A 27,792-nucleotide genomic window follows, 5' to 3' on the forward strand; every position below is an offset into this window, starting at 1 on the left:
GTGCTGCAGCCTCCATTAAACCTTTCAGCCCTGATCCCGGGCCTGGTCTAGTGGTAGTGCTGCAGCCTCCAATAAACCTTTCAGCCCTGATCCCGGGCCTGGTCTAGTGGTAGTGCTGCAGCCTCCATTAAACCTTTCAGCCCTGATCCCGGGGCTGGTCTAGTGGTAGTGCTGCAGCCTCTAATAAAGCTTTCAGCCCTGATCCCGGGGCTGGTCTAGTGGTAGTGCTGCAGCCTCCAATAAACCTTTCAGCCCTGATCCCGGGGCTGGTCTAGTGGTAGTGCTGCAGCCTCCAATAAACCTTTCAGCCCTGATCCCGGGCCTGGTCTAGTGGTAGTGCTGCAGCCTCCATTAAACCTTTCAGCCCTGATCCCGGGCCTGGTCTAGTGGTAGTGCTGCAGCCTCCATTAAACATTTTAGCCCTGATCCCGGGCCTGGTCTAGTGGTAGTGCTGCAGCCTCCATTAAAACCTTTCAGCCCTGATCCCGGGCCTGGTCTAGTGGTAGTGCTGCAGCCTCCATTAAACCTTTCAGCCCTGATCCCGCGGCTGGTCTAGTGGTAGTGCTGCAGCCTCCATTAAACCTTTCAGCCCTGATCCCGGGGCTGGTCTAGTGGTAGTGCTGCAGCCTCCATTAAACCTTTCAGGCCTGATCCCGGGCCTGGTCTAGTGGTAGTGCTGCAGCCTCCATTAAACATTTTAGCCCTGATCCCGGGGCTGGTCTAGTGGTAGTGCTGCAGCCTCCATTAAACCTTTCAGCCCTGATCCCGGGGCTGGTCTAGTGGTAGTGCTGCAGCCTCCATTAAACCTTTCAGCCCTGATCCCGGGGCTGGTCTAGTGGTAGTGCTGCAGCCTCCAATAAAGCTTTCAGCCCTGATCCCGGGCCTGGTCTAGTGGTAGTGCTGCAGCCTCCATTAAACCTTTCAGCCCTGATCCCGGGGCTGGTCTAGTGGTAGTGCTGCAGCCTCCAATAAACCTTTCGGCCCTGATCCCGGGCCTGGTCTAGTGGTAGTGCTGCAGCCTCCATTAAACCTTTCAGCCCTGATCCCGGGCCTGGTCTAGTGGTAGTGCTGCAGCCTCCATTAAACCTTTCAGGCCTGATCCCGGGCCTGGTCTAGTGGCAGTGCTGCAGCCTCCATTAAACCTTTCGGCCCTGATCCCGGGGCTGGTCTAGTGGTAGTGCTGCAGCCTCCATTAAACCTTTCAGCCCTGATCCCGGGGCTGGTCTAGTGGTAGTGCTGCAGCCTCCATTAAACATTTCAGCCCTGATCCCGGGGCTGGTCTAGTGGAAGTGCTGCAGCCTCCATTAAACATTTCAGCCCTGATCCCGGGGCTGGTCTAGTGGAAGTGCTGCAGCCTCCATTAAACCTTTCAGCCCTGATCCCGGGCCTGGTCTAGTGGTAGTGCTGCAGCCTCCATTAAACCTTTCAGCCCTGATCCCGGGCCTGGTCTAGTGGTAGTGCTGCAGCCTCCATTAAACCTTTCAGCCCTGATCCCGGGGCTGGTCTAGTGGTAGTGCTGCAGCCTCCATTAAACCTTTCAGCCCTGATCCCGGGGCTGGTCTAGTGGTAGTGCTGCAGCCTCCATTAAACCTTTCGGCCCTGATCCCGGGCCTGGTCTAGTGGTAGTGCTGCAGCCTCCAATAAACCTTTCGGCCCTGATCCCGGGCCTGGTCTAGTGGTAGTGCTGCAGCCTCCAATAAACCTTTCAGCCCTGATCCCGGGCCTGGTCTAGTGGTAGTGCTGCAGCCTCCAATGAACCTTTCGGCCCTGATCCCGGGCCTGGTCTAGTGGTAGTGCTGCAGCCTCCATTAAACCTTTCAGCCCTGATCCCGGGCCTGGTCTAGTGGTAGTGCTGCAGCCTCCAATAAACCTTTCAGCCCTGATCCCGGGCCTGGTCTAGTGGTAGTGCTGCAGCCTCCATTAAACCTTTCAGCCCTGATCCCGGGCCTGGTCTAGTGGTAGTGCTGCAGCCTCCAATAAACCTTTCAGCCCTGATCCCGGGCCTGGTCTAGTGGTAGTGCTGCAGCCTCCAATAAACCTTTCAGCCCTGATCCCGGGGCTGGTCTAGTGGTAGTGCTGCAGCCTCCAATAAACCTTTCAGCCCTGATCCCGGGGCTGGTCTAGTGGTAGTGCTGCAGCCTCCAATAAACCTTTCAGCCCTGATCCCGGGCCTGGTCTAGTGGTAGTGCTGCAGCCTCCATTAAAACCTTTCAGCCCTGATCCCGGGCCTGGTCTAGTGGTAGTGCTGCAGCCTCCATTAAACCTTTCAGCCCTGATCCCGCGGCTGGTCTAGTGGTAGTGCTGCAGCCTCCATTAAACCTTTCAGCCCTGATCCCGGGGCTGGTCTAGTGGTAGTGCTGCAGCCTCCATTAAACCTTTCAGGCCTGATCCCGGGCCTGGTCTAGTGGTAGTGCTGCAGCCTCCATTAAACATTTTAGCCCTGATCCCGGGGCTGGTCTAGTGGTAGTGCTGCAGCCTCCATTAAACCTTTCAGCCCTGATCCCGGGGCTGGTCTAGTGGTAGTGCTGCAGCCTCCATTAAACCTTTCAGCCCTGATCCCGGGGCTGGTCTAGTGGTAGTGCTGCAGCCTCCAATAAACCTTTCAGCCCTGATCCCGGGGCTGGTCTAGTGGTAGTGCTGCAGCCTCCAATAAACCTTTCAGCCCTGATCCCGGGGCTGGTCTAGTGGTAGTGCTGCAGCCTCCATTAAACCTTTCAGCCCTGATCCCGGGGCTGGTCTAGTGGTAGTGCTGCAGCCTCCAATAAACCTTTCAGCCCTGATCCCGGGCCTGGTCTAGTGGTAGTGCTGCAGCCTCCATTAAAACCTTTCAGCCCTGATCCCGGGCCTGGTCTAGTGGTAGTGCTGCAGCCTCCATTAAACCTTTCAGCCCTGATCCCGCGGCTGGTCTAGTGGTAGTGCTGCAGCCTCCATTAAACCTTTCAGCCCTGATCCCGGGGCTGGTCTAGTGGTAGTGCTGCAGCCTCCATTAAACCTTTCAGGCCTGATCCCGGGCCTGGTCTAGTGGTAGTGCTGCAGCCTCCATTAAACATTTTAGCCCTGATCCCGGGGCTGGTCTAGTGGTAGTGCTGCAGCCTCCATTAAACCTTTCAGCCCTGATCCCGGGGCTGGTCTAGTGGTAGTGCTGCAGCCTCCATTAAACCTTTCAGCCCTGATCCCGGGGCTGGTCTAGTGGTAGTGCTGCAGCCTCCAATAAACCTTTCGGCCCTGATCCCGGGCCTGGTCTAGTGGTAGTGCTGCAGCCTCCATTAAACCTTTCAGCCCTGATCCTGGGGCTGGTCTAGTGCTAGTGCTGCTGCCTCCATTAAACCTTTCAGCCCTGATCCCAGGCCTGGTCTAGTGGTAGTGCTGCAGCCTCCATTAAACCTTTCAGCCCTGATCCCGGGCCTGGTCTAGTGGTAGTGCTGCAGCCTCCAGACTACATACGCACCTGGACACTTTCTGTGTTTCATCCCTTTCATCCATCTCATATTACATTTTATATATTTACTTTTTTTTTTACAAATATTATAGTGCACCCTAACAATTTGTTTTGTTGTGGTTGAAGACGATTCATTGGACTGATATCAATCTCACAATGTATGTGTCTATATAATAATATATGTCAATATTTCCAAGCCAATCCCAGGTTGCCCCTTTTAAAGTTACACTGTGGTCTCTATTTAAGAGAGATTTAATTTCATTAGTGTGACCTTGCAATTTGTTTTGTTATGGTTCAATGGGAAGCAGCAATCAATAAACACTGTGGGAATGTGACTCAACACACCAGGCGACCCTGATCCTACAATTGTATTGACATTGGGATATATCTGTCCATTTATAACTCACCGCAGTATCCAGGCGTGCCACACACCGTCTTCATGGTAACTTGCTCATCTATTATCTTTGAGAGGCCGAAGTCAGCTGTGAAGATCAGATAATGGTTTAGTTAGTATTATACACTGAGTGCACAAAACATTAGGAACACCTTCCTTATATTGAGTTGCTTCCCCATTTGCCCTCAGAACAGCCTCAATTCATCAGGGCATGGACTCTACAAGGTGTCAAGTGTTCCACAGGTATGCTGGACCATGGCTAGATGTCCTTTGGGTGGTGGACCATTCTTGATACACATGGGAAGCTGTTGAGCATGAAAACCCCAACAGCGTTGTAGTTCATGACACACTCAAAGTGGTGCGCCTGTCACCTACTAGCATACACCGTTCAAATACCCTTAAATCTTCTGTCTTGCCCATTCACCCTCTGAATGGCACACATACACAATCCATGTCTCAATTGTCTCAGGGCTTAAAACTCCTTCTTTAACCTGTCTCCTCCTCTTCATCTACAGTGGTTGAAGTGGATTTAAAAAGTGACATCAATAAGGGATCATAGCTTTAACCTGGATTCACCAGTCTATGTCATGGACACCAGTCTATGTCATGGACACCAGTCTATGTCATGGACACCAGTCTATGTCATGGACACCAGTCTATGTCATGGACACTAGTCTATGTCATGGACACCAGTCTATGTCATGGACACCAGTCTATGTCATGGAAAGATATCCTAATGTTTTGTACACTCAGTGTACATTTGAAAGGATGAGATGAGCATTGGCCTTATCATCTTTAATAGTTGTATCATTAATGTTACATGTTCTTTATGATACAGAGGGATAATTCATGTTGTTGCCTAACCATTACTTAGGAATAATGGAATGGACATCAATAACAGGAAATACAGTAGTAAACAATGTAACTCATATTATATCAAAAGTCCAGATCCCCGACTCCTGCCACTAATGAATCACTAATGAATTCATCTTGGAACCCAGAATCAAATTCGAGTTCTAGTTTTGGGGGAAGCGTTGATTTTTTGCTTAGTGTGAGTGGCGAAGTCAACACCCCATCCTCTGAAGGCCAAATTAACCCTCCACTTCGGAAATTTGAAAAATGCCACCCTGCGAAATCGAGATTAGACCAAATAATCAGTAATGCAAAAAAACAGCGCTCCAGAAGAATTGTTCCTCATATGCTTTATTACAGTATACCTAATGTCCCCAACAGATGTAACTTCAGTTTATCTGGGAGACAGTCAGTCAGTTTATCTAGGAGACAGTCAGTTTATCTGGGAGACAGTCAGTTTATCTGGGAGACAGTCAGTTTATCTAGGAGACAGTCAGTTTATCTAGGAGACAGTCAGTTTATCTGGGAGACAGTCAGTTTATCTAGGAGACAGTCAGTTTAACTGGGGGACAGTCAGTTTAATTAGGAGACAGTCAGTTTATCTAGGAGACAGTCAGTTTAATTAGGAGACAGTCAGTTTATCTAGGAGACAGTCAGTTTATCTGGGAGACAGTCAGTTTATCTAGGAGACAGTCAGTTTAACTGGGGGACAGTCAGTTTAATTAGGAGACAGTCAGTTTATCTAGGAGACAGTCAGTTTAATTAGGAGACAGTCTGTTTATCTAGGAGACAGTCAGTTTAACTGGGGGACAGTCAGTTTAACTAGGAGACAGTCAGTTTATCTAGGAGACAGTCAGTTTATCTGGGAGACAGTCAGTTTAACTGGGAGACAGTCAGTTTATCTAGGAGACAGTCAGTTTATCTAGAAGACAGTCAGTTTAACTGGGAGACAGTCAGTTTATCTGGGAGACAGTCAGTTTATCTAGGAGACAGTCAGTTTAACTGGGGGACAGTCAGTTTAATTAGGAGACAGTCAGTTTATCTAGGAGACAGTCAGTTTAATTAGGAGACAGTCCGTTTATCTAGGAGACAGTCAGTTTAACTGGGGGACAGTCAGTTTAATTAGGAGACAGTCAGTTTATCTAGGAGACAGTCAGTTTATCTAGAAGACAGTCAGTTTAACTGGGAGACAGTCAGTTTATCTAGGAGACAGTCAGTTTAACTAGGAGACAGTCAGCTTATCTAGAAGATAGTCAGCTTATCTAGAAGACAGTCAGTTTAACTGGGAGACAGTCAGTTTATCTGGGAGACAGTCAGTTTATCTAGGAGACAGTCAGTTTAACTGGGGGACAGTCAGTTTAATTAGGAGACAGTCAGCTTATCTAGAAGACAGTCAGTTTAACTGGGAGACAGTCAGTTTATCTGGGAGACAGTCAGTTTATCTAGGAGACAGTCAGTTGAATTAGGAGACAGTCCGTTTATCTAGGAGACAGTCAGTTTAACTGGGGGACAGTCAGTTTAATTAGGAGACAGTCAGTTTAACTGGGAGACAGTCAGTTTATCTAGGAGACAGTCAGTTTAACTAGGAAGGTGTCAGTTGTGTAACAGCCTACAGGTACATGTAGTTACCAATCTTAAGCGGGGCGTCCAAAGAGAGGTCAGCATACAGAAGGTTTTCTGGTTTCAGGTCACGGTGCACCACCCCATTGTCATGTAAATACTGTGGCAAAAACAAAAGAGAACAAAACAGTTGCAACATTAGTTGAATGCACTGACTGTAAGTCGCCCTGGACAAGAGCATCTGTTAAATTATCCTAATTTAAATGTAAAATTACGGCCACAGTAAACAAACAAAATGCCTCAAAACACACCCTGGGTGACATGTTGACAGCTACTTTTTTGTTTTACTGTTGACAAACTTGACCTTATCAGTTCATATGGACAAGTCGGCCTGTCACAACCAGTACTGGAGTTTGGAATGACCTTCTAAAATGACACAACAACAATTAGAAGATATTATCTATTTTTACCATTAGCATTTCGTTTTCAGTTTTTCAAAATGGGGACAGCTAAGTTTCTAAGTAAACCTTTTCCGTCATGTAATACAATATGTGGGATCATAAGAGGCCACCTTCTCTAGCCCTCCCCCACAGAACAGGCCAGCAGAGCTCAGGGACAGGGATACTGTTTAACTGAGCCAAACCTCTACAGAATGGAAATCAATACGTTTCTAATCATCTGACAGAACTATAATTCAATACTGGATTGATACTCAAGGATACAACATGATTTACCTCTGAATGAGTATCGATACAATAATACATCGGTTGGAGCAAAGCTTGTTCCCACACTGTTCCTTTGCAGATAAGTTTGGACACCCTTGCTGTACGTGCTACAGCCCTAGTTACAGTTAACCAGGTCATCCGATGTATTGTTCTAGTAATCAAGAGCATCCAAACCCAGGACCTGTCACAGTTATGCAGCTGGAAACGAGTTCTGCCACCTATAAATATGGAGTTGACAGGCCCTTTTTAACTAGGCACACTTCTACCAATGTCAACCATAACATGTGTGTGGACTAGATGACAGATATGTTCGGGCGTTGAAACTTGAAGAACAGAGAGCAGGTCAAACAGATCGTAGCTTGAGGAGATAATTGCTGTGGGACCTGAGGGATTCAGACCAATCAGGGCATCATTTAATGGAATTTAAACTGTAAATGAGCAGCCCTGATCTAAAATTGACTCAACAGATGGGGCCCATTGCTGCAGTCACCCAGAGGCTCTTTGACTGCTCTTAACATCCTCCTTGTCACTCAAAAGTCAAGAGAGTTCCAACTATGACTACTGGACTCGTTTTCTAACTATACCATGAAAGCATAGAGTGAAATTTAAAGGAAACATTGCTCCTACAAAAAATGTAATTATGGAACTATGAATAGAATGTGTTAATATACTGTACGGTCTTGGTCTGATAATGTGCTTTTGGATTTCTGTTTGATTATTAACTACTTTTTATTATTATGAACTTTTTTTTGCCCTCTTCCATTCAAAGAATCAGCCAGAGGTTCAGGTACGTTCAGTTATTTAAATGTTGCTCTCTGGACTGTTGATTGTTGAACCCCTATGTTTTCCCCTATCAATACACCATTACTGCACTGATCAACTTCCACAATCTTTTATTTGTGGCAAGTTTATAGTTTATGCAAGTTTGTTAATATGTCTGTGTTTGTTTTCTCGCATGTTCTGGGTTTTTGGTGGAGTAATTCGATCATGATGGAGCTGGCCTAGCTAGGCCACAGTGCATGGCAGTGAACTGGCCTGGTCAGGCTCCTAATATCCTCATTACATGGTTACAGAACACTCATTGGGACAGTAAAAAGATCTCTGTACATTACAGTCAATTCTCCCATCTGGTTTATTGGCAACAGCTGTTTCGACCAGACAGGTCTACAAAGTGGTGTAATGTACTTAAGTAAAAATACTTTGAAGTACTACTTAAGTCGTTTTTGGGGGAGATCTGTACTTCACTTTACAATTTATATTTTTGCCAACATTTAGTACATTCCTAGAAAAATAATGTAATTTTTACTCCATACATTTTCCCTGACACTATAAAGTACTTGTTACAATTTGACTGAAAAATTGTCCAATTCACACACTACCAATTGGGAAGAAAAAGGGGTAAAAAGTACCATTAAAAAAATAGGGCTGACCCCATTTAGTTGTTTGGTCGATAGGCTGTTGGTCAACCAACATTTCTTTAGTCGAGCAGTCACAATATATATCTTTTTTTCATGGTGCACAAGTCACCTGTCTGATTCGTGCCAGTCTCAGTGGACTAATTCATTGCGGGGACCACAGGGATGGCACAGTCCATCCCTCTAAGACGTGAAACTGAAATTGTATGTGGTTATATTATGTAAAAATAATGGTTCAACACTAATAAATCAAATATTATTTTAGAACAAATGCACTTTCTCCCACGTTGGATATGGTTGCTGTTCGTGGTTCTGAAGCATAATCTTCAATGTGCCGTAGAATTGACGACTTTCCCTATGTTGCTATGTGCATAATAGCAAATTGAACCAGCATATTGGGATTGATGACAATGTGGCGAAGGCAGCAGCAGCAGAGACGAGGAAACAGCCTAAAGCCTTCTTCGGACGGGATTAGTATACTGGGGGTGGTCGGGTCATGTAATTATGAGCACAAGCACAAAACACCACATCTGTCATTTTAGTCCAGTCCGAATCTGCCATGGCGGCAATTTGCACATGGCAGGAGAGTAACAATTCCAGCCAGAATAACCTAGTGAACTCCAAGGTCCTCTGATAATACTAGTCCCGTGTGAATCGACATCCCTGTGTTTTGTGAGAAAAGTCTTGGTTTGACAGGTGTTGCTCACGGTTTGAGCAAGAAAACAATAACTGATTGGATAAATTGAACGAAGTGCTTCGCAAATCCTATATATGAAGGGGCCTACATGTATCAACTTTCACAGTGAATCCTATATATGAAGGGCCTACATGTATCAACTTTCACAGTGAATCCTATATATGAAGGGCCTACATGTATCAACTGGACGCCAGGACAGCGGAGTCAATCACCACCTTCCGGAGACACCTGAAACCCCACCTCTTTAAGGAATACCTAGGATAGGATAAAGTAATCCCTCTCACCCCCCCTCCCCCTGAAAAGATTTAGATGCACTACTGTTCCACTGGAGGTCATAAGGTGAATGCACCAATTTGTAAGTCGCTCTGGATAAGAGCGTCTGCTAAATGACTTAAATGTAAAAAAAAAATGTAAAAACTTTCACAGTGAATCCTATATATGAAGGGCCTACATGTATCAACTTTCACAGTGAATCCTATATATGAAGGGCCTACATGTATCAACTTTCACAGTGAATCCTATATATGAAGGGCCTACATGTATCAACTTTCACAGTGAATCCTATATATGAAGGGGCCTACATGTATCAACTTTCACAGTGAATCCTATATATGAAGGGCCTACATGTATCAACTTTCACAGTGAATCCTATATATGAAGGGGCCTACATGTATCAACTTTCACAGTGAATCCTATATATGAAGGGCCTACATGTATCAACTTTCACAGTGAATCCTATATATGAAGGGGCCTACATGTATCAACTTTCACAGTGAATCCTATATATGAAGGGCCTACATGTATCAACTTTCACAGTGAATCCTATATATGAAGGGGCCTACATGTATAAACTTTCACAGTGAATCCTATATATGAAGGGGCCTACATGTATAAACTTTCACAGTGAATCCTATATATGAAGGGGCCTACATGTATCAACTTTCACAGTGAATCCTATATATGAAGGGGCCTACATGTATCAACTTTCACAGTGAATCCTATATATGAAGGGCCTACATGTATCAACTTTCACAGTGAATCCTATATATGAAGGGGCCTACATGTATAAACTTTCACAGTGAATCCTATATATGAAGGGCCTACATGTATCAACTTTCACAGTGAATCCTATATATGAAGGGCCTACATGTATCAACTTTCACAGTGAATCCTATATATGAAGGGCCTACATGTATCAACTTTCACAGTGAATCCTATATATGAAGGGCCTACATGTATCAACTTTCACAGTGAATCCTATATATGAAGGGGCCTACATGTATCAACTTTCACAGTGAATCCTATATATGAAGGGCCTACATGTATCAACTTTCACAGTGAATCCTATATATGAAGGGGCCTACATGTATCAACTTTCACAGTGAATCCTATATATGAAGGGGCCTACATGTATCAACTTTCACAGTGAATCCTATATATGAAGGGCCTACATGTATCAACTTTCACAGTGGATGCTTTTGTACATATGTTTTGTGCGTATGAATTGAATATTGGCAAATTAGTAAGTAAAAAATATTGCGTCTATTTAATGTGTCACGACTTCCGTCGAAGTTGGTCCCTCTCCTTGTTCGGGCGGCGTTCGGCGGTCGAGGTCGCCGACCTTCTAGCCATCGCTGATCCTCTTTTCATTTTCCTTTGATTTTGTCTTGTCTTCCATCACACCTGGTTCCAATCCCATCAATTAATGTTGTGTATTTAACCCTCTGTTCCCCTTCATGTCCTTGTGGGTGATTGATTATTGTAAGAGCTTGTGCATGTCTGTCCTGGTGTGTATTTACCCCTCTGTTCCCCCTCATGTCCTTGTGGGTGATTGTTTATTGTAAGAGCTTGTGCACGTCTGTCCTGGTGTGTATTTAACCCTCTGTTCCCCCTCATGTCCTTGTGGGTGATTGTTTATTGTAAGAGCTTGTGCACGTCTGTCCTGGTGTGTATTTACCCCTCTGTTCCCCCTCATGTCCTTGTGGGTGATTGTTTATTGTAAGAGCTTGTGCACGTCTGTCCTGGTGTGTATTTACCCCTCTGTTCCCCCTCATGTCCTTGTGGGTGATTGTTTATTGTAAATGCTTGTGCACGTCTGTCCTGGTGTGTATTTACCCCTCTGTTCCCCCTCATGTCCTTGTGGGTGATTGTTTATTGTAAGAGCTTGTGCACGTCTGTCCTGGTGTGTATTTACCCCTCTGTTCCCCCTCATGTCCTTGTGGGTGATTGTTTATTGTAAGTGATTGTGCATGTCTGTCCTGGTGTGTGTCAGGTTATGTACCCATTATTTTATTGTTCTGTTTTCCGGTGAGTTTTTTGTTATTAAACTACGCCGTTTGGAAACACAGTTTTTGCTCTCCTGCGTCTGACTTCTCTGCCACCAGTACGCACCCCATACATAATGTAATCCTTGCTGTTAATAGCTCGCAAAGCAGCATACAACTGACCTAACCATTTGCAGGGGCGGAGACAGTGGGGTGTCCGGGGTTTCATTCGCTACTGGCAGTTTGATGCTGATTGACATCTCATTTCACCTCTAGTTGAATGAAGCATTTATTTTGACGTTCGGTGGCGCATTTTTCAAATCAAGGACGAGGAAGAGCGAATATTAACGTTGGTTGCGAGATACAGATGAAGAAGAAGAACATACAGAAGAAGAATAGAGAATATTTCCACAGCTCCACAAGCTCTTTTCGCGATTGGCAAAAACATTATATTTGAAGTAAGTTTTAATGTTTAGCATCAGGTTTAGGTTTCCTGAACAACTTTACGTAAGTTGAGTCGCTGTGTAAGTTAACGTTAGTCCTTTGGCTCCATTAACAGACAGTTAATCAGAAAAGAGAGATCGGTTCCCAATTTAGCCTAACATTATGTTTACATCTGTACTAGTAATACACGCATATAGAGTGCAGTGTCGTAAGTTACAGTATATAAATGTTTAGCTAATGTGGAGAAACTAGTAGGCTATAGTTGTCAGTGTTCGGCAAGTTAACATTCAGCAATTGAATTCCATTACCTCATTTAGATTTTCGTACTTGAACTCAAAACAAACAATTGTTATTATCAGTCTGTTAACGTTACCCAAATGATTACCACAATTTGCAGATAGCCTGTTTGCTATCGTAAAGGTGTAAGAAATTATAGCTAGCTATGTTACTTACTGCAGAGTAGGGCTAGCCATGATCTAACTAGTAACTTACTGCAGAGTAGGGCTAGCCATGATCTAACTAGTTACTTACTGCAGAGTAGGGCTAGCCATGATCTAACTAGTTACTTACTGCAGAGTAGGACTAGCCATGATCTAACTAGTAACTTACTGCAGAGTAGGGATAGCCATGATCTAACTAGTAACTTACTGCAGAGTAGGACTAGCCATGATCTAACTAGTAACTTACTGCAGAGTAGGGATAGCCATGATCTAACTAGTAACTTACTGCAGAGTAGGGATAGCCATGATCTAACTAGTAACTTACTGCAGAGTAGGGATAGCCATGATCTAACTAGTAACTTACTGCAGAGTAGGGCTAGCCATGATCTAACTAGTAATTTACTGCAGAGTAGGGCTAGCCATGATCTAACTAGTAATTTACTGCAGAGTAGGGCTAGCCATGATCTAACTAGTTACTTACTGCAGAGTAGGACTAGCCATGATCTAACTAGTAATTTACTGCAGAGTAGGGCTAGCGATGATCTAACTTACTGCAGAGTAGGGCTAGCCATGATCTAACTAGTAACTTACTGCAGAGAGGGCTAGCCATGATCTAACTAGTAACTTACTGCAGAGTAGGGCTAGCCATGATCTAACTAGTAACTTACTGCAGAGAGGGCTAGCCATGATCTAACTAGTAACTTACTGCAGAGTAGGGCTAGCCATGATCTAACTAGTAACTTACTGCAGAGTAGGACTGGCCATGATCTAACTAGTAATTTACTGCAGAGTAGGGCTAGCGATGATCTAACTAGTAACTTACTGCAGAGTAGGGATAGCCATGATCTAACTAGTAACTTACTGCAGAGAGGGCTAGCCATGATCTAACTAGTTACTTACTGCAGAGAGGGCTAGCCATGATCTGACTAGTAACTTACTGCAGATTAGGGCTAGCCATGATCTAACTAGTAATTTATGCTGGTAGTTGATTTTTAAGGTACAGTCATGATAATGGGGATTTGTAATTAAGGTTGAGATTGGACTAAAATGTGGGTCATTGGATGCTTAGATGTACCCATCTTATTTTTGCATAGGGTCAATTAAACATGAAAAGAAATGGAGAGATATACTTATTTTTAAAGAAGCACAAACAGGCAGATCAGGTGCAAACAGACCTTGCATCACCACTGGACCCCAGAGCAGCTCCCTACCTGAGACTAGTCAGAGTCAGTGTGGTCAGACTTCACAAGGACCCAGTCTACCACCACCAGGTCAGAGCAGCTCCCTACCAGAGGCTAGTCAAGAGTCAGTGTGGTCAGACTTCACAAGGACCCAGTCTACCACCACCAGGTCAGAGCAGCTCCCTACCTGAGGCTAGTCAGAGTCAGTGTGGTCAGACTTCACAAGGATCCAGTCTACCACCACCAGGTCAGAGCAGCTCCCTACCAGAGGCTAGTCAGAGTCAGTGTGGTCAGACTTCACAAGGACCCCGTCTACCACCACCAGGTCAGAGCAGCTCCCTACCAGAGGCTAGTCAGGGTCAGTGTGGTCAGACTTCACAAGGACCCAGTCTACCACCACCAGGTCAGAGCAGCTCCCTACCTGAGGCTAGTCAGAGTCAGTGTGGTCAGACTTCACAAGGATCCAGTCTACCACCACCAGGTCAGAGCAGCTCCCTACCAGAGGCTAGTCAGGGTCAGTGTGGTCAGACTTCACAAGGACCCAGTCTACCACCACCAGGTCAGAGCAGCTCCCTACCTGAGGCTAGTCAGAGTCAGTGTGGTCAGACTTCACAAGGATCCAGTCTACCACCACCAGGTCAGAGCAGCTCCCTACCAGAGGCTAGTCAGAGTCAGTGTGGTCAGACTTCACAAGGACCCCGTCTACCACCACCAGGTCAGAGCAGCTCCCTACCAGAGGCTAGTCAGGGTCAGTGTGGTCAGACTTCACAAGGACCCAGTCTACCACCACCAGGTCAGAGCAGCTCCCTACCTGAGGCTAGTCAGAGTCAGTGTGGTCAGACTTCACAAGTATTGAAAACATTTTATGTGCACTGTAATGCACATTATTTGAATTTGGTTCTTTTGTCGAGGCTGTAAAATCAGTGCCTGAGGCAGTTAACTTTTTTTGTCTCCTGCAGAAGCTTTATAACTTTGTATCTGGCTCGTACGTTCATCTCAAGTGGTTCAGAAATCAGAAAGAGATGTATCCACAGCAGCCCAGGGAACTACAGAGACTTACGGATGGATGTAAGGTGGGCCTGCAGATACATGGCATGGAGTAATCTGAGGGACAGGCTCCCAGCAGTTCTGAGAGTGCTGCAGGATATCACACTTGAAAATAGTGGTGATAGATCAGTGGAGGCAAGGAGCCTTCTATCTCAGATTTACATTTCATATGGCTTTTGGTTACCTTTTGTAAAGTGCTTGGTGATGCCAAATGTCTTTTTGACATATTCCAATCAAGCTCTCTTGACCTAGCAAGGGCTGTGGATCTAGTAGGTGCCCTTAGACACATTACAGGACTACAGAAGTGAGGGTTACTTTGGAGAACTATGGAAAGAGGTTGAAGAGATTGCAGAGCACTGCAAAATAAGTGTTCAATCAGTATGTAAAACACAGCCTAAAACAAGCTTAAGATTTCATGACTCACTGATGATGATAGTGACCAAAGTGATGGTGAGAGCTTCCAAAGAGCTGTCTTTTATCAGGTGCTTGACAGTCTCACAGCGGAGCTGCAGAGGTGTTTGTCAAAGAAGAATTGCGAGATAATGCAAGGGGTCCAGTCTCTCAACCCAAAGAGGACAACATTCTTGAATGAGGAGCCTCTGTTGGCCTTTGCTCAGACCTCTGAGTCAGATGTAGAGGACCTCAAACATGAGGTTCATCAAACCAAGCGGCTTCTTGATAGGAGAGAGAAAGGAGGAAGGGACAGACTGTCTACTCTCCTAGACTTTGTTGTGTTTCTAGAACCTTATAAAGAGGTCTTCCATGAGCTATTTCGACTTTGTAAGATTTATGTTGTTACACCAGTCAGCAGTGCTTCTTGTGAAAGAAGCTTCTCAGCTTTAAAACTGATTAAAACCCTCCTTAGGACAACAATGGTTGATGACAGTTTAAGTCACCTTGGAATTCTCAGTGTTGAGTCAAGGAGGGGACGCTCCCCCAACATGGATGAGTTTGTGAAACATTTTGCCAGTTCTCACCAGAACTGCAGAACTTTGCTGTTTTAAATCTACCTAGGATAATTTGGCACTTAGGCAGTCCCTCTGGTCATGATTAAAACCTGCACTGTGTACTAGCTAGTACACTGACACTCTAAAATGATAAATCCAAAGAATATCATATCACACAGATTTAATTTGGTCTGGATTAGGCTAATTCCCCCCAAAATCTTTGCTATTAGTGAACATAATATATATGAGCATAAATATGATACTGTAACTTTGTAATATTGATGGGCACATATGCTTGGTTTCTGCTTGATACCTGGTATGTCAAATTGCCGCGCGTTTTTGTTCTAATTTACTTTTTTTGTACATAAACTACGCAATTTATGTAACACAAATGCTATTTTATCTCCTTGGTGCTTGAGGTTTATTTCCTGACAATATTTAGGATATTCAACACTTATAGACCCAGATTATATTTTCATGAAAAAAGAGTGACCCAAATTTATCCAGAGAGAGAGAGAGAGAGAGAGAGAAGACCATCACCACACCATCTGCCACATAGAAGAACTCTGGGTTAAGTGAATTATCACTTCTACCTCTGATTAGCAATCATAGGATTCACCCCTGAAGTAGCCTCGGCCACCTCCTGGCCACCCCCTCGGCCACCCCATGTAAAAGAAACTCTAGTTTCGCCACTGAACGTTTGGAAATGATCAGTTGACTTTTGCATCCATAGCCTTTAAAACGCATCTCAAGTGCAAGTGCACTATTTAGCTCACATCTGAAGGCTGGGGGGCATTTAGGACGTCTACTGCAGATCGCTAAAATATACGAATGATTATGATAACACTTCCTCAATTCAAATATTATGGCGACACTATACCGAAGATGGATTGGTATGGTTCAGAAATTTGGGAACCAAGCTGGAGTTATCAGTGTGGCCCTGTTATCGCCTGTACTTGTTGAAATATATTCACGCTTAGAAGAAGAACCTCAAGGCTTCCTTCATAGCTGTCAGTTTATAAAAATAAAAAAAGAATTACAGGGAGGAGGCAGTTTGGAAAAAAATAATCCTGTCCGAATCTTCGGACATTCTGGGGTAATAATTACATTACCAGCGTTCTGTAGTAATACATGTCCCGTGCAAATAGGTATTTGCCTAAGAAATCTGAGATCTTGCGTCTGTTGGGCACCAAGCCTCATGCAAAGACAAAATGTTGGATTAAGCAATTTCACAGATAAAGGCTTTACAATTTGTGGGGCGTTAGAACAGACGGTTTACTTATACTTATAATTGATTTAGTTGATTTAGTGTTTTTTTTACACTGTTCCAAACAGGCAAAAAATATATATTTCAATCTTGTTTGTCACACAAAATAAACACAGCTTTCGCTCCTGTACCCTCCTTTTTCCTTCTTATTATTATTAATGTTTATAATAAGAATAATAACACTCCTTTTTCTCCTTTCTCCTTCTTATTGTTGTCATGATCATCATTATAATAATAAGTCATGTCATTATCATTAGTAGGGTTAGTATAGCAGCCTTGTATAACCACCATTGATCTAAGAGCTTAAGAGCCCATCCTGTTTAGTCTTAATACCATATCTTACTGAGGCCTATATTTCAATATACTGTATAGGCTACTGTATCTGTCAATCAATCATTCATTCGTTCATGCCATCACACAACATACAATACATTCATGCTTTGAACTGCAACCAACCATTTTCATTTTAAAATTAAATAACCAAGGGAGCTTTGAATAATTAGTCTAAACAATAAATAAACCACAATTCACAAATGCATGCACTTGTTTTTAGTCTGGTTTATATTTAGATTTATTTAGTTCTCTCTGGTACACTTATTTAGTGTTGTTTACACTGTTCCAAATAGTCAGACAAAATTATAATATTGTAATCTAACAGCAACTGTTTGGCACACCTAATACTCACACCTAATACTCACACCTAATACTCACACCTAATACTCACACCTAATACTCACACCTAATACTCACGTCTAATACTCACGTCTAATACTCACACCTAATACTCACACCTAATACTCACACCTAATACTCACACCTAATACTCACGTCTAATACTCACACCTAATACTCACGTCCAATACTCACACCTAATACTCACACCTAATACTCGCACCTACTACTCACGCCTAATACTCACACCTAATACTCACGCCTAATACTCACGTCTACTACTCACACCTAATACTCACGCCTAATACTCACACCTAATACTCACGCCTAATACTCACGTCTACTACTCACACCTAATACTCACGCCTAATACTCACACCTAATACTCACGCCTAATACTCACACCTAATACTCACGCCCAATACTCGCACCTAATACTCACACCTAATACTCACACCTAATACTCGCACCTAATACTCACACCTAATACTCACGCCTAATACTCGCACCTAATATTCTCACCTAATACTCACGCCTAATACTCACGCCTACCACTCACACCTACCACTCACACCTAATACTCACATCTACCACTCACACCTAATACTCACGCCTAATACTCACGCCTAATACTCACGCCTAATACTCATGCCTACCACTTACGCCTACCACTCACACCTAATACTCACACCTAATACTCACGCCTAATACTCACGCCTACCACTCACACCTAATACTCACACCTAATACTCACGCCTACCACTCACACCTAATACTCACACCTAATACTCACGCCTAATACTCACGCCTACCACTCACACCTACCACTCACACCTAATACTCACACCTACCACTCACACCTAATACTCACGCCTAATACTCACGCCTAATACTCACGCCTACCACTTACGCCTACCACTCACACCTAATACTCACGCAACCCTTGCTCTTTTATCCTCCTCTTTCTTGACTCAAGTAGTATTTTACTGTGTGACTTTCACTTTTAATTGGGTCATTTTCTATTAAGGTATCTTTACTTTTACTCAAGTATGACAACTTAGTATTTTTTCTTCCACTGGGTCTTCATAAGGTCTGTCATTTGAACAGTCATCATCATGACTGTGCTAAGGTCAGGACCTCTAGTATAGGTACATCTATACAGTGGGCCTCATCAGCCACCCAGAGAGGCCGTATGAGGAGACTTCTAATGACCTAGTCAAAATATTTGCCCAGTTTCCACGGTGACTACCCGCCCCGGGCCTACTGGGGCAGCTTACAACACTCACTTGTCATTACCGCACACTTCCCTTCCCGGCTGCGAACGCCGGGACTCATTCTGGGAAATTAGCCAGCGACGTCTCGGAGAAAGCCTGTGGTTACGCCCTGGGTCTGCCATTAGTTAGTTAGCATCGGCACTAAGTGCCTGACCTGACTGCTATTTGTTCTAATGGAAAACTTGATTCACTCCCCTGCCAGACTGTCTATTGATGGGTCCCCGCTCAGAACCTTTTGAACCCATCTCTCCTGAGATGCTCCGGCTCTGTCTGCCTGGGGGAAAGGTCGTAAATCAGAGAATCAGCTGCCATTAGCGCTGGCTCTGCACTGCAGAACGCTAGCTTGGCTGGATGGGGAGGGTCCAAAGTACACCCATGACTCATAGCGGTGTCGAGCTGTGTTAATTAAGTTTGTGTGCCTGGGCTCTGGACAGATGTTGTTTTTTAACGAGATGACAAAAAACCAGTGAGAATCAGGACCAGCCTGCTAGAAACAGTACAGAACACTTTGATCTCTATGGGGACATGTTACACACAAACTAAAGCATGAATCATGTTGAAAGATTTCTGGGCACATTTCTTTTAGATTTAAGGGAAAATGTTATGGACTCATGGAGGCTTGATTAAATTGGCCTATTTCATCTACAGAAAAAGATGTATGAAATCATAATGGATTTATAGGTGATATTGTAAAACAATGTCAGTGCTAGACATCTATATCGGCTTGCTGTCATTAAAAATGCTCCTGCACAGGTGTATATGAGTCACAAGTTACAACCTACTGGTTCTGCTGTATATCCATACAGAGCAAAAACCTGGGTTCTGAATACTTTCCGAATGCATTGTATATCCCTATGGAATGGCCTACGCACAGAGGCTAAATGGAAATTCCATAATTTGGTGTTTTGTTGATGGTGGTGGAAAACGCTGTCTCAGGTGGCGCTCCAGAATCTCCCATAAATGTTCAATTGGGTTGAGTTCTGGTAACTGAGACACACAGAGACACCTTTTAAACCTCCTATGCTCCTTTGAGAACCCTCTTTCAAATTCACTGAGATTCACAATTTGAGATTCAAATTCACAATTCTTCTAGCCATGGTAACCAAAATAATAATAAATAACTGCCCATTTTTATACATGACCCTAAGCATGATGGGATGTTAATTGTTTAATTAACTCAGGAAACACACCTGTGTGGAAGCACCGGCTTTCAATATACTTTGTATCCCTCATTTACTCAAGTGTTTCCTATATTTTGGTAGTTAGCTGTGTATAGGGAACATGCAGTGCATATACACTCAACATGACGGTAAAAGTAGCTCTGAGGTGATTAACTATGAGATGAAGCAGTGAGGGGAAAATCACCCACAATTAAACAAAACTAAAAAACTTGAACTCTGCATTGCCCCTTCTCTCTCTCTCACACACACACACACACACATAGACAGACAGACAGACAGACAGACAGACAGACAGACAGACAGACAGACAGACAGACAGACAGACAGACACACACAGACACACACACACGCCTCAATGCACAGACACACACACACAGACACACACACACATGCCTCAATGCACAGACACACACACACAGACACACACACATGCCTCAATGCACAGACACACACACACACACAGACAGACACACACACACACATGCCTCAATGCACACACACACACACACACAATCATGAACAAATGATGAACCCTTACTCCAGATTAAAAGCGCATGTTTCGCACCACACAGCCACCAGTGTTAAGAATGCTTTAGAAACCAAAAGCAGTGTTCTAATGGGCTGGACGGCAGCAGCCTGGTTGTCAGACAAGCACATACTCACTGTTACATAACAGGCAGCCCACATCCCTGCTGCCTCTCTTAGTCAGAAGATTAAGAGTGTGGGGGGGTGATGGCTCTCTGAGAGGATTATTTCACACTTGCGGCGCACAAAACACACATGCGCACGGTTACACACGCGTGCGTAGAGTCACTCAAACACATGTACACTCACACACACACACACACACACACCTATCTGCCATTCCTCAAACTGAGACTGATGACACATCTGACCCATATCTACCACCCAGAGAAACATAGTGTGTGTGTGTGTGCAGCCAAGCCTCTACTGTAGCTGCATGTATAATGGGATTACAATACAGGCTCTAACACTATTCCTCTGGTTGATATTCATTGATGCCATCGCCAAGTCCTACACCCCAAAACAATTGTTTAGTGGCATTTTCCACTGGCTAAATTATCATCTACTATTTTTGGGGGTTCAGGTATCATTCTGCCTGAAACACCACTCAATGCCGGCTGCAAGTTAAGGGCAGTGATTGCAGTTGCACATACTGCCCCCCCCCCCAACATATTGACCTTTAAAGATGAAATGTGATTATGACTCGAAGTAAGTGTACAGTTAAGTCTCATAATTCAGTGCAGTGACTGGACACAGTAGGTCATGAATAAGAGCAAACGTAACTTTAAGCCTTAAAGTATGTGTATTTTCTTATAATTTTCCTAAGGATAAGAGACCTGTCTCGATTGAACAAGCTTTGTCAAAACATCATTACTGAAAAGTCTCCCTCAGCTCGATGTTGACCTGTCTTCTATTGAAGCCAAATGATGCAATCAAACTGAAAGACAAGACACGCAGCAGCAGCATCTCTCTCCTCTCTGCATAGAGGCGTGATGTGCATCTAAGAAGTCATTCTAAATTCCAAGGCATTTGATTTCATAAGGCACAGTCCTACTCAACAGCTCATCAGTGGCCATTCAATCACATCTCTTACCGCCACTGCCTCCAGAATCTGCTTGATGACGTGGGCAGCATCTCTCTCGCTGTAATACCCTCTCTCCACAATCCTGAAAGAGCAGAAAGAGACAAACGGACAGGGAGTCCAAATGTTACACCGAGTTCAAATGCCCCACTTTGAGAGATTATTCAATTCTTAACTCTGTGAAAGTCAGAAAACATGGAGAGAATTGTTGCCAGTTGTTACTGTCAAACTTTGCTAAACCTATAAGGTGATAGGAGGATAAAGAGATTAAAGAGTTTTTTCATTTATTTACAGTGCTATTATATCAAAATAAAACAGAACAGTAGAGAAAGGGTCTATGATATTGCGCAATAGTCCTAATGAGTTCTACAGATTGGGTGGGGCCTGAGCTCCAACCAGTCTTCTAATCGTTTCCTTGGTAACAGTGCTGTGAGGGCCATTACACATTTCATTTTCTAATCCTTTTATACTCTGCATCTTAATAAAGCCAGTGTCATACATGTCTGCTAATGACAAAGCAGAGAAATGGAACGGGGGGATGGCATGAGGCCACTGGTTCCACCTCTGGCCCCGCCGAATTGAAACCAATTTCAGCAAGGATTTGAGGATTAGACAGGGTCATATGGGTGGTATATTTTGGGCGTAATCACCTGTCAAAGAGTTCCCCTCCGGTCACCAGCTCCAAGATGAGGGCGATGTCTGTCTCGGTCTCAAAGATCTCCTTCAGGCGGATCTGAGGAAGATGAGAGGAAGATGAGGAAGAAAAACACTAAATGTTGGAAAAACACAAGCCAACATATCAACAATATTAATGCAAACAGAAAGAAGAAGTCACCATTAATATTCATTTCAATCATGCTCTTATAAATAGTTAATAAAACAATATACAATTAACAAAAATATAAACGCAACATATAAAGTGTTGGTCCGATGTTTGAGCTGAAATTTTAAAAATCCCAGAAATATTTCATACTCACAAAAAGCTTGTTTCTCTCAAATCCATCCACTTGACAAGTGTGGCATATCAAGAAGCTGATTCAACAGCATGATCATTACACAGGTGCACCTTGTGCTGAGGGCAATAAAAGGCCACTCTGAAATGTGTAGTTTTGTCACACAACACAATGCCACAGATGTCTCAAGTTTTGAGGGAGTGTGCTGATTGCAGGAAGGTCCACCAGAGCAGTTGCCAGCGAATTTCATGTAAATTTCTCTACCATAAGCCGCCTCCAATGTCGTTTTAGATCATTTGGCAGTACGTCCAATCGTGCTCATAACCGCAGACCACGTGTAACCACGCCAGCACAGGACCTCCTACATCTGGCTTCATTGCCTCCGAGATTGTCAGACCAGCCATCCGAACAGCTGATGAAACTGTGGGTTTGCACAACTGAAGAAATTCTCCGCCAACCACCTTAGGGGAGCTCATCTGCGGGCTTGTCGTCCTCACCAGGGTCTTGACCTGAATGAAGTTCGGCGTTGTAATTGACTTCAGTGGGCAAATGCTCACCTTTAAAACCACTGGCACACAGGAGAAGTGTGCTCTTCACAGATGAATCCCAGTTTCAACTATACCTGGCAGATGGCAGACAGCATGTATGCGGGGAAATGGTTTGCTGTTGTCAAAGTTGTGAACAGAGTGCCCCATGTTGGCGGTGGGGTTATGGCATGGTCACGCATAAGCTACAGACAACAAACATAATTGCATTTTATCGATGGCAATTTGAATGCACAGAGATACCATGCAAAGATCCTGAGGCCCATTGTCGTGCTATTCATCCACCATCATCACCTCATGTTTCAGCATGATAATGCACGGCCCATGTCGCAAGGATCTGTACACAATTCCTGGAAGCTGAAATTGCCCAGTTCGTCCATGGTCTGCATACTCAGCAGTGTATATCAAAACATTCTAGTTACTAGTGTCCAACAACAAGTCATCACTATTGTTCATGTAAATCATGGTTAGGCTTAGAAAAGGGTTTTAAAACATTTTTTAGAGTGGTGTCTCGGATATTAAAAAATATATTTATAAAAATAACTTCTTTTTTTAAACTGTAAAAGCTTACAATATTTGGGTGGGAAAGTCGCAGCAGAACTCCAATTTCAGTCCGCACTATTTTCTTGTCAATCTGAAATGGAATGAATGAGAATGAGACGAGTGCATTAATATATTATACATAGTCTAACTCAGCTGTTCAAAATGGCCGAAAGAAGGACTCACAGTCTTCTTCAGGACCTTTGCAGCATAGGGCTTCTGTGTCTGCTTCTCCTCAGTGCGAAACACCACTGACGTAGCCCCCCTGGGAAGAAGAACAATCAATCAACATAAAGAACTATGATCATATGGTTGTCTCTCCATAGTGCAATGATTCAGCATTTTAGCTCTGCTCATGAACTGCTTATGAATCATTATTTCATTGTTTGTAAGTATTATGTCATTTGCTCATATCAACATAAGTAAATACATATATGTATAAATCATTTTATTATAAGCACTTTTAGTCATACATAGAGTAAATCAAGAACAACAGATTGTTACATGTAATTACTTAATTCAATGGTAAACAAACTATGTAATAACGTTTTTAAGCATTTCATAAGCTGACTTCCATCTAAAGCATTACAACGACAACTCCATGTAACATGTGGCCAATGTAGTGTCAATGGTGAGCCATTAGATGTCCATCCACATTCTTATGGCAAAGATGGATATAAAAGTCATTGTAGAGGGAAACATGAAATAAAAGCTATTCAGAGCCATGACACCACTACATGAGTGAGCAGAGGGTAGCTCTAAGTATGAGGGTAGCTCTAAGTATGAGCTCAAACCATGAGTAATCTGTTGATTTGTGACTGGGCTTTCTTGTGTTGTCTGTTGCTTTGAAATCTACTTGGAAATCTAGAGATAATTCCCTGGCCAAATGTACACTGAGTGTACAAAACATTAAGGACACCTGCTCTTTCCATGACATAGACTGACCAGATGAATGGCGGTGAAAACTATGATCCTTTATATATGTCACGTGTTAAATCCACTTCATTCAGTTTAGATGAAGGGGAGGAGAAAGATTAAAGAACCATTTTTAAGCCTTGAGACAATTGAGACATGGGTTGTGTGTGTGTCATTCAGAGGGTGAATAGGCAAGACAAAATATTTAAGTGCCTTTGAACGGGGTATGGTAGTATGTGCCAGGTGCACTGGTTTGTGTCAAGAACTGCAACGCTGGTGGGTAGCTCAACAGTTTCCTGTGTGTATGAAGAATGGTCCACCACCCAAAGGACATCCAGCCAACTTAACACAACTGTGGGAAGCATTGGAGTCAACATGGCGTTGTGGAACGCTTTCGACACCTTGTTGTATCCATGCCCATGTAACAGTATAACTTTAGACCGTCCCCTCGCCCATACCCGGGCGCGAACCAGGAACCCTCTGCACACATCAACAACAGCCACCCACGAAGCATTGTTACCCATCGTTCCCCAAAGCTGCGGCCCTTGCAGAGCAAGGGGAACCACTACTTCAAGGTCTCAGAGCAAGTGACGTCACCGATTGAAACGCTATTTAGCGCACACCACCGCTGACTAGTTAGCCGTTTCACATCCGTTATACCCAGACAAAATCTGTTCTGAGGACAAAATGGATGGGCTGGACATGCCGAGAGATGACTTCAGATTGGTCTTCCATGTAGCATGCTTCTGTCTATAACATGAGCTGCTCTGTATGTCTAGGTAATCCTTTCTAATGCAGATTTTTGAAAGATCTCACAAAGAACTGCAACATTTTTGCTAATGCTCTCCACTTTCTGGAGGATGATCGTGCCATGCTGACTCTCTCTGACTCTGAAAATAAATCAGACGATGAGGAAATCTCTGATTTCTATTTTAAAAAACATTTTCACTGAACCAGACATTAAACAGCGATCAACAGCAATCAACAGTGTTCTTGTCACGAAAGAAGTTGACCGATGTTTTGAAGTCAGTGGAATGCCCAGTGGAAGCAGAGAATGGGAGCTAAGGAGATGGAGAAAATTCTGGCATTTGATTGCAAATATGCGGAGAGAGTTGAAAACAGAACACACAGAAGGCAGTTGTATAAAACCACTGTCTCCGGATTACATCTTCAAACTAAAAGCAACCATGACATCTGTGACAGAGAGGGAGAAGCGTTCATCCATGTATAGGGGTAAAAGAGTCTAGCTAGCTACATTTTCAGATATTATATATTTCTAATTTTGTCAGAAAGTGTTTTCATTTCAAGTTAAAGTGTACTGTTAGCTAGCTAGCTAATGTTAGCTGGCTGGCTCACTAGCTAACGTTATGTGTATGATCTGTATAATAATATTATTTGTATCTTAGAAAGCCATTTTGCATTGCTAGTTATAGCCTAATGTTAGTTATGATGGCGATGATGCTGGTGGTGTTTACAAATTGGTGTCAATAAAGGAACAGCTCAGTACTCTACCTTCCCAGTTCAGGACCCATGGTGTAGAACTCTTCCATGGAGACATCTCTGCGCGATCCATCCACCCAGTATTCCACGGGGCTGGCGCCCGAGCGTGAGGTGGGCATGTTGATGTTGGCCAATCACACAAATCACAGGATTCCTAGGGAGCGCAAAGCCCAAACGCACACACACTACTTTTCCTCTTTTTAAGATTAAAACGTAATGTTCAGATTAGCAAAACGAAGAGAAGGCATTCTGTTTAATGAATTCCCCCGCGCCAAATAACGACAAGCCATGTAAAGCTAACCATTCTTTGGTTAACAACTCTCACTGTTATTATGTTCAGCCAAAGATAATCCAAATGTTTACGTTGACACACAGAAATATATTGTCAGCGCCGATATCAAAACCCATGTAAGCTTCGCATTACAGCGCAAGCTTAGTCACTATGCAATATATCACGTAACAAAAATCATCCATTATTGTTCTATTATTTTAATGTACCGACACTATTTAATTCGCGCATTCATAACCATCCTTTACTCGAAGTTTACTGCACCATAAGCACATTTGTCGCAGGTTACATGGGGCCTCGCCGTGTGAATACCCGAATCCATAAACCAATAGCCTACGCTTTAAATTTTTTGCAGCACAATCCCATCCACAACACTGTACTCATGAAAACATTACTATATCATGCATCGAAGCACCTCAATAGTCCCGAGGTCTGTGACAAAGAACATTCCATGGTCCGATATAGAATACTTTAATTAAGCTGCGTCAATAATCATGATCCGTCAATAGGTCTATGTCTATGTTGTTTAATAATATTCGCAAATATAGATTTTGTCTCGCGGCTGATGCACGCTTCACTATTGGTCTCTATATGAACGCCCATCCAATGGTCTGCACTTATCTCGCTATACATTGTGTTCCTCCTTTCATCCTTGGTTTGGGGTGGGTAGGTGGTGGCTGTGAAGCTGGTGTATTCGGTGTTGGGGGGGGGGGGTAGGAGGACCATCATACAGTCATTGAGGGGAAATATGCTCTACACCCTCCGCAGATTTCTTCCAATCCGTTGCATTCACAGAAACCACAATTCAATTCAATTCAAGGGCTTTATTGGCATGGGAAACATGTGTTAACATTGCCAACGCAAGTGAGGTAGACAACATACAAAGTGAATATATAGAGTGGAAAAACAACAAAAATTAACAGTAAACATTACACATACAGAAGTTTCAAAACAGTAAAGACATTACAAATGTCATATTATATATATATATACAATGTACGCTGCAATTGGAAGTCAAACAGTCAATCAAAGCCCCGGTCCACATATGGAATTGTATCCGGTATCCAACCAAAATGTCAATGAGGGGAATATCCCGATAATACGCCACTAATTTCAACGGTTGTCAACACTACTGGCAAACTATTTTTGATAATATGTGTGGAGGAACCCGGTGCCTAATCCTTAGATTCAGTATATTTAGTAGAAAAATATAAAATGATTTATCAATTCGGATTGTGAAAAATCATGTCCCGTCCGGTGTGCTTCCATTCTGAGTTCAGCACCATGGAAAGCTTCCCGCATCAACTCGGTGGTTATAGTGCGTACTAGACTAGTGAACGATTAGCACGTGACTGCAAATGGTGCCACATACTAACGTCAGTTATCAAGAACACTTCAAGCAATACAAACATTAGAACTATATCACTCAGCTTGTATGCTGTCCAGATAAGCCCCCGCCAACACACATCTTCAAAGCCCAGTGGCTTCCGGTTGTTTGCAGCATAAACAGGTGAACATATGCTGCCATATTGAGGCTCGTAATTAAGGCTATCTTACAAAATAATGTAGCAGTATTATGCAACACTTAAAATGAGTAACACATCCAAATCAAATCAAATTGTATTCGTCACATGCTTCCTACCCC

General features: G+C 43.5%; 1 protein-coding gene across 1 annotated transcript in view; it reads right to left on the minus strand.

Moving 5' to 3' along the window:
* The window catches only part of LOC115109085 (calcium/calmodulin-dependent protein kinase type IV-like), a 33,200-nt gene extending 6,411 nt beyond the window's left edge, over positions 1–26,789 (minus strand). The window contains exons 1-7 of the mRNA XM_029633669.2: positions 25,871–26,789; positions 23,630–23,708; positions 23,475–23,537; positions 22,056–22,138; positions 21,418–21,490; positions 6,315–6,405; positions 3,847–3,921 (exon numbers count right to left, since the gene is read on the minus strand). Coding sequence (XP_029489529.1) covers positions 3,847–3,921; positions 6,315–6,405; positions 21,418–21,490; positions 22,056–22,138; positions 23,475–23,537; positions 23,630–23,708; positions 25,871–25,977 — 571 coding nt within the window. The 5' untranslated portion in view covers positions 25,978–26,789. The remainder of the gene's footprint in view (positions 1–3,846; positions 3,922–6,314; positions 6,406–21,417; positions 21,491–22,055; positions 22,139–23,474; positions 23,538–23,629; positions 23,709–25,870) is intronic.
* Between the last annotated feature and the right edge of the window lie 1,003 nt (positions 26,790–27,792).

The sequence above is a fragment of the Oncorhynchus nerka genome, linkage group LG25 (genome assembly GCF_034236695.1).
Source record: "Oncorhynchus nerka isolate Pitt River linkage group LG25, Oner_Uvic_2.0, whole genome shotgun sequence".
In the NCBI taxonomy this organism is placed as follows: domain Eukaryota; kingdom Metazoa; phylum Chordata; class Actinopteri; order Salmoniformes; family Salmonidae; genus Oncorhynchus; species Oncorhynchus nerka.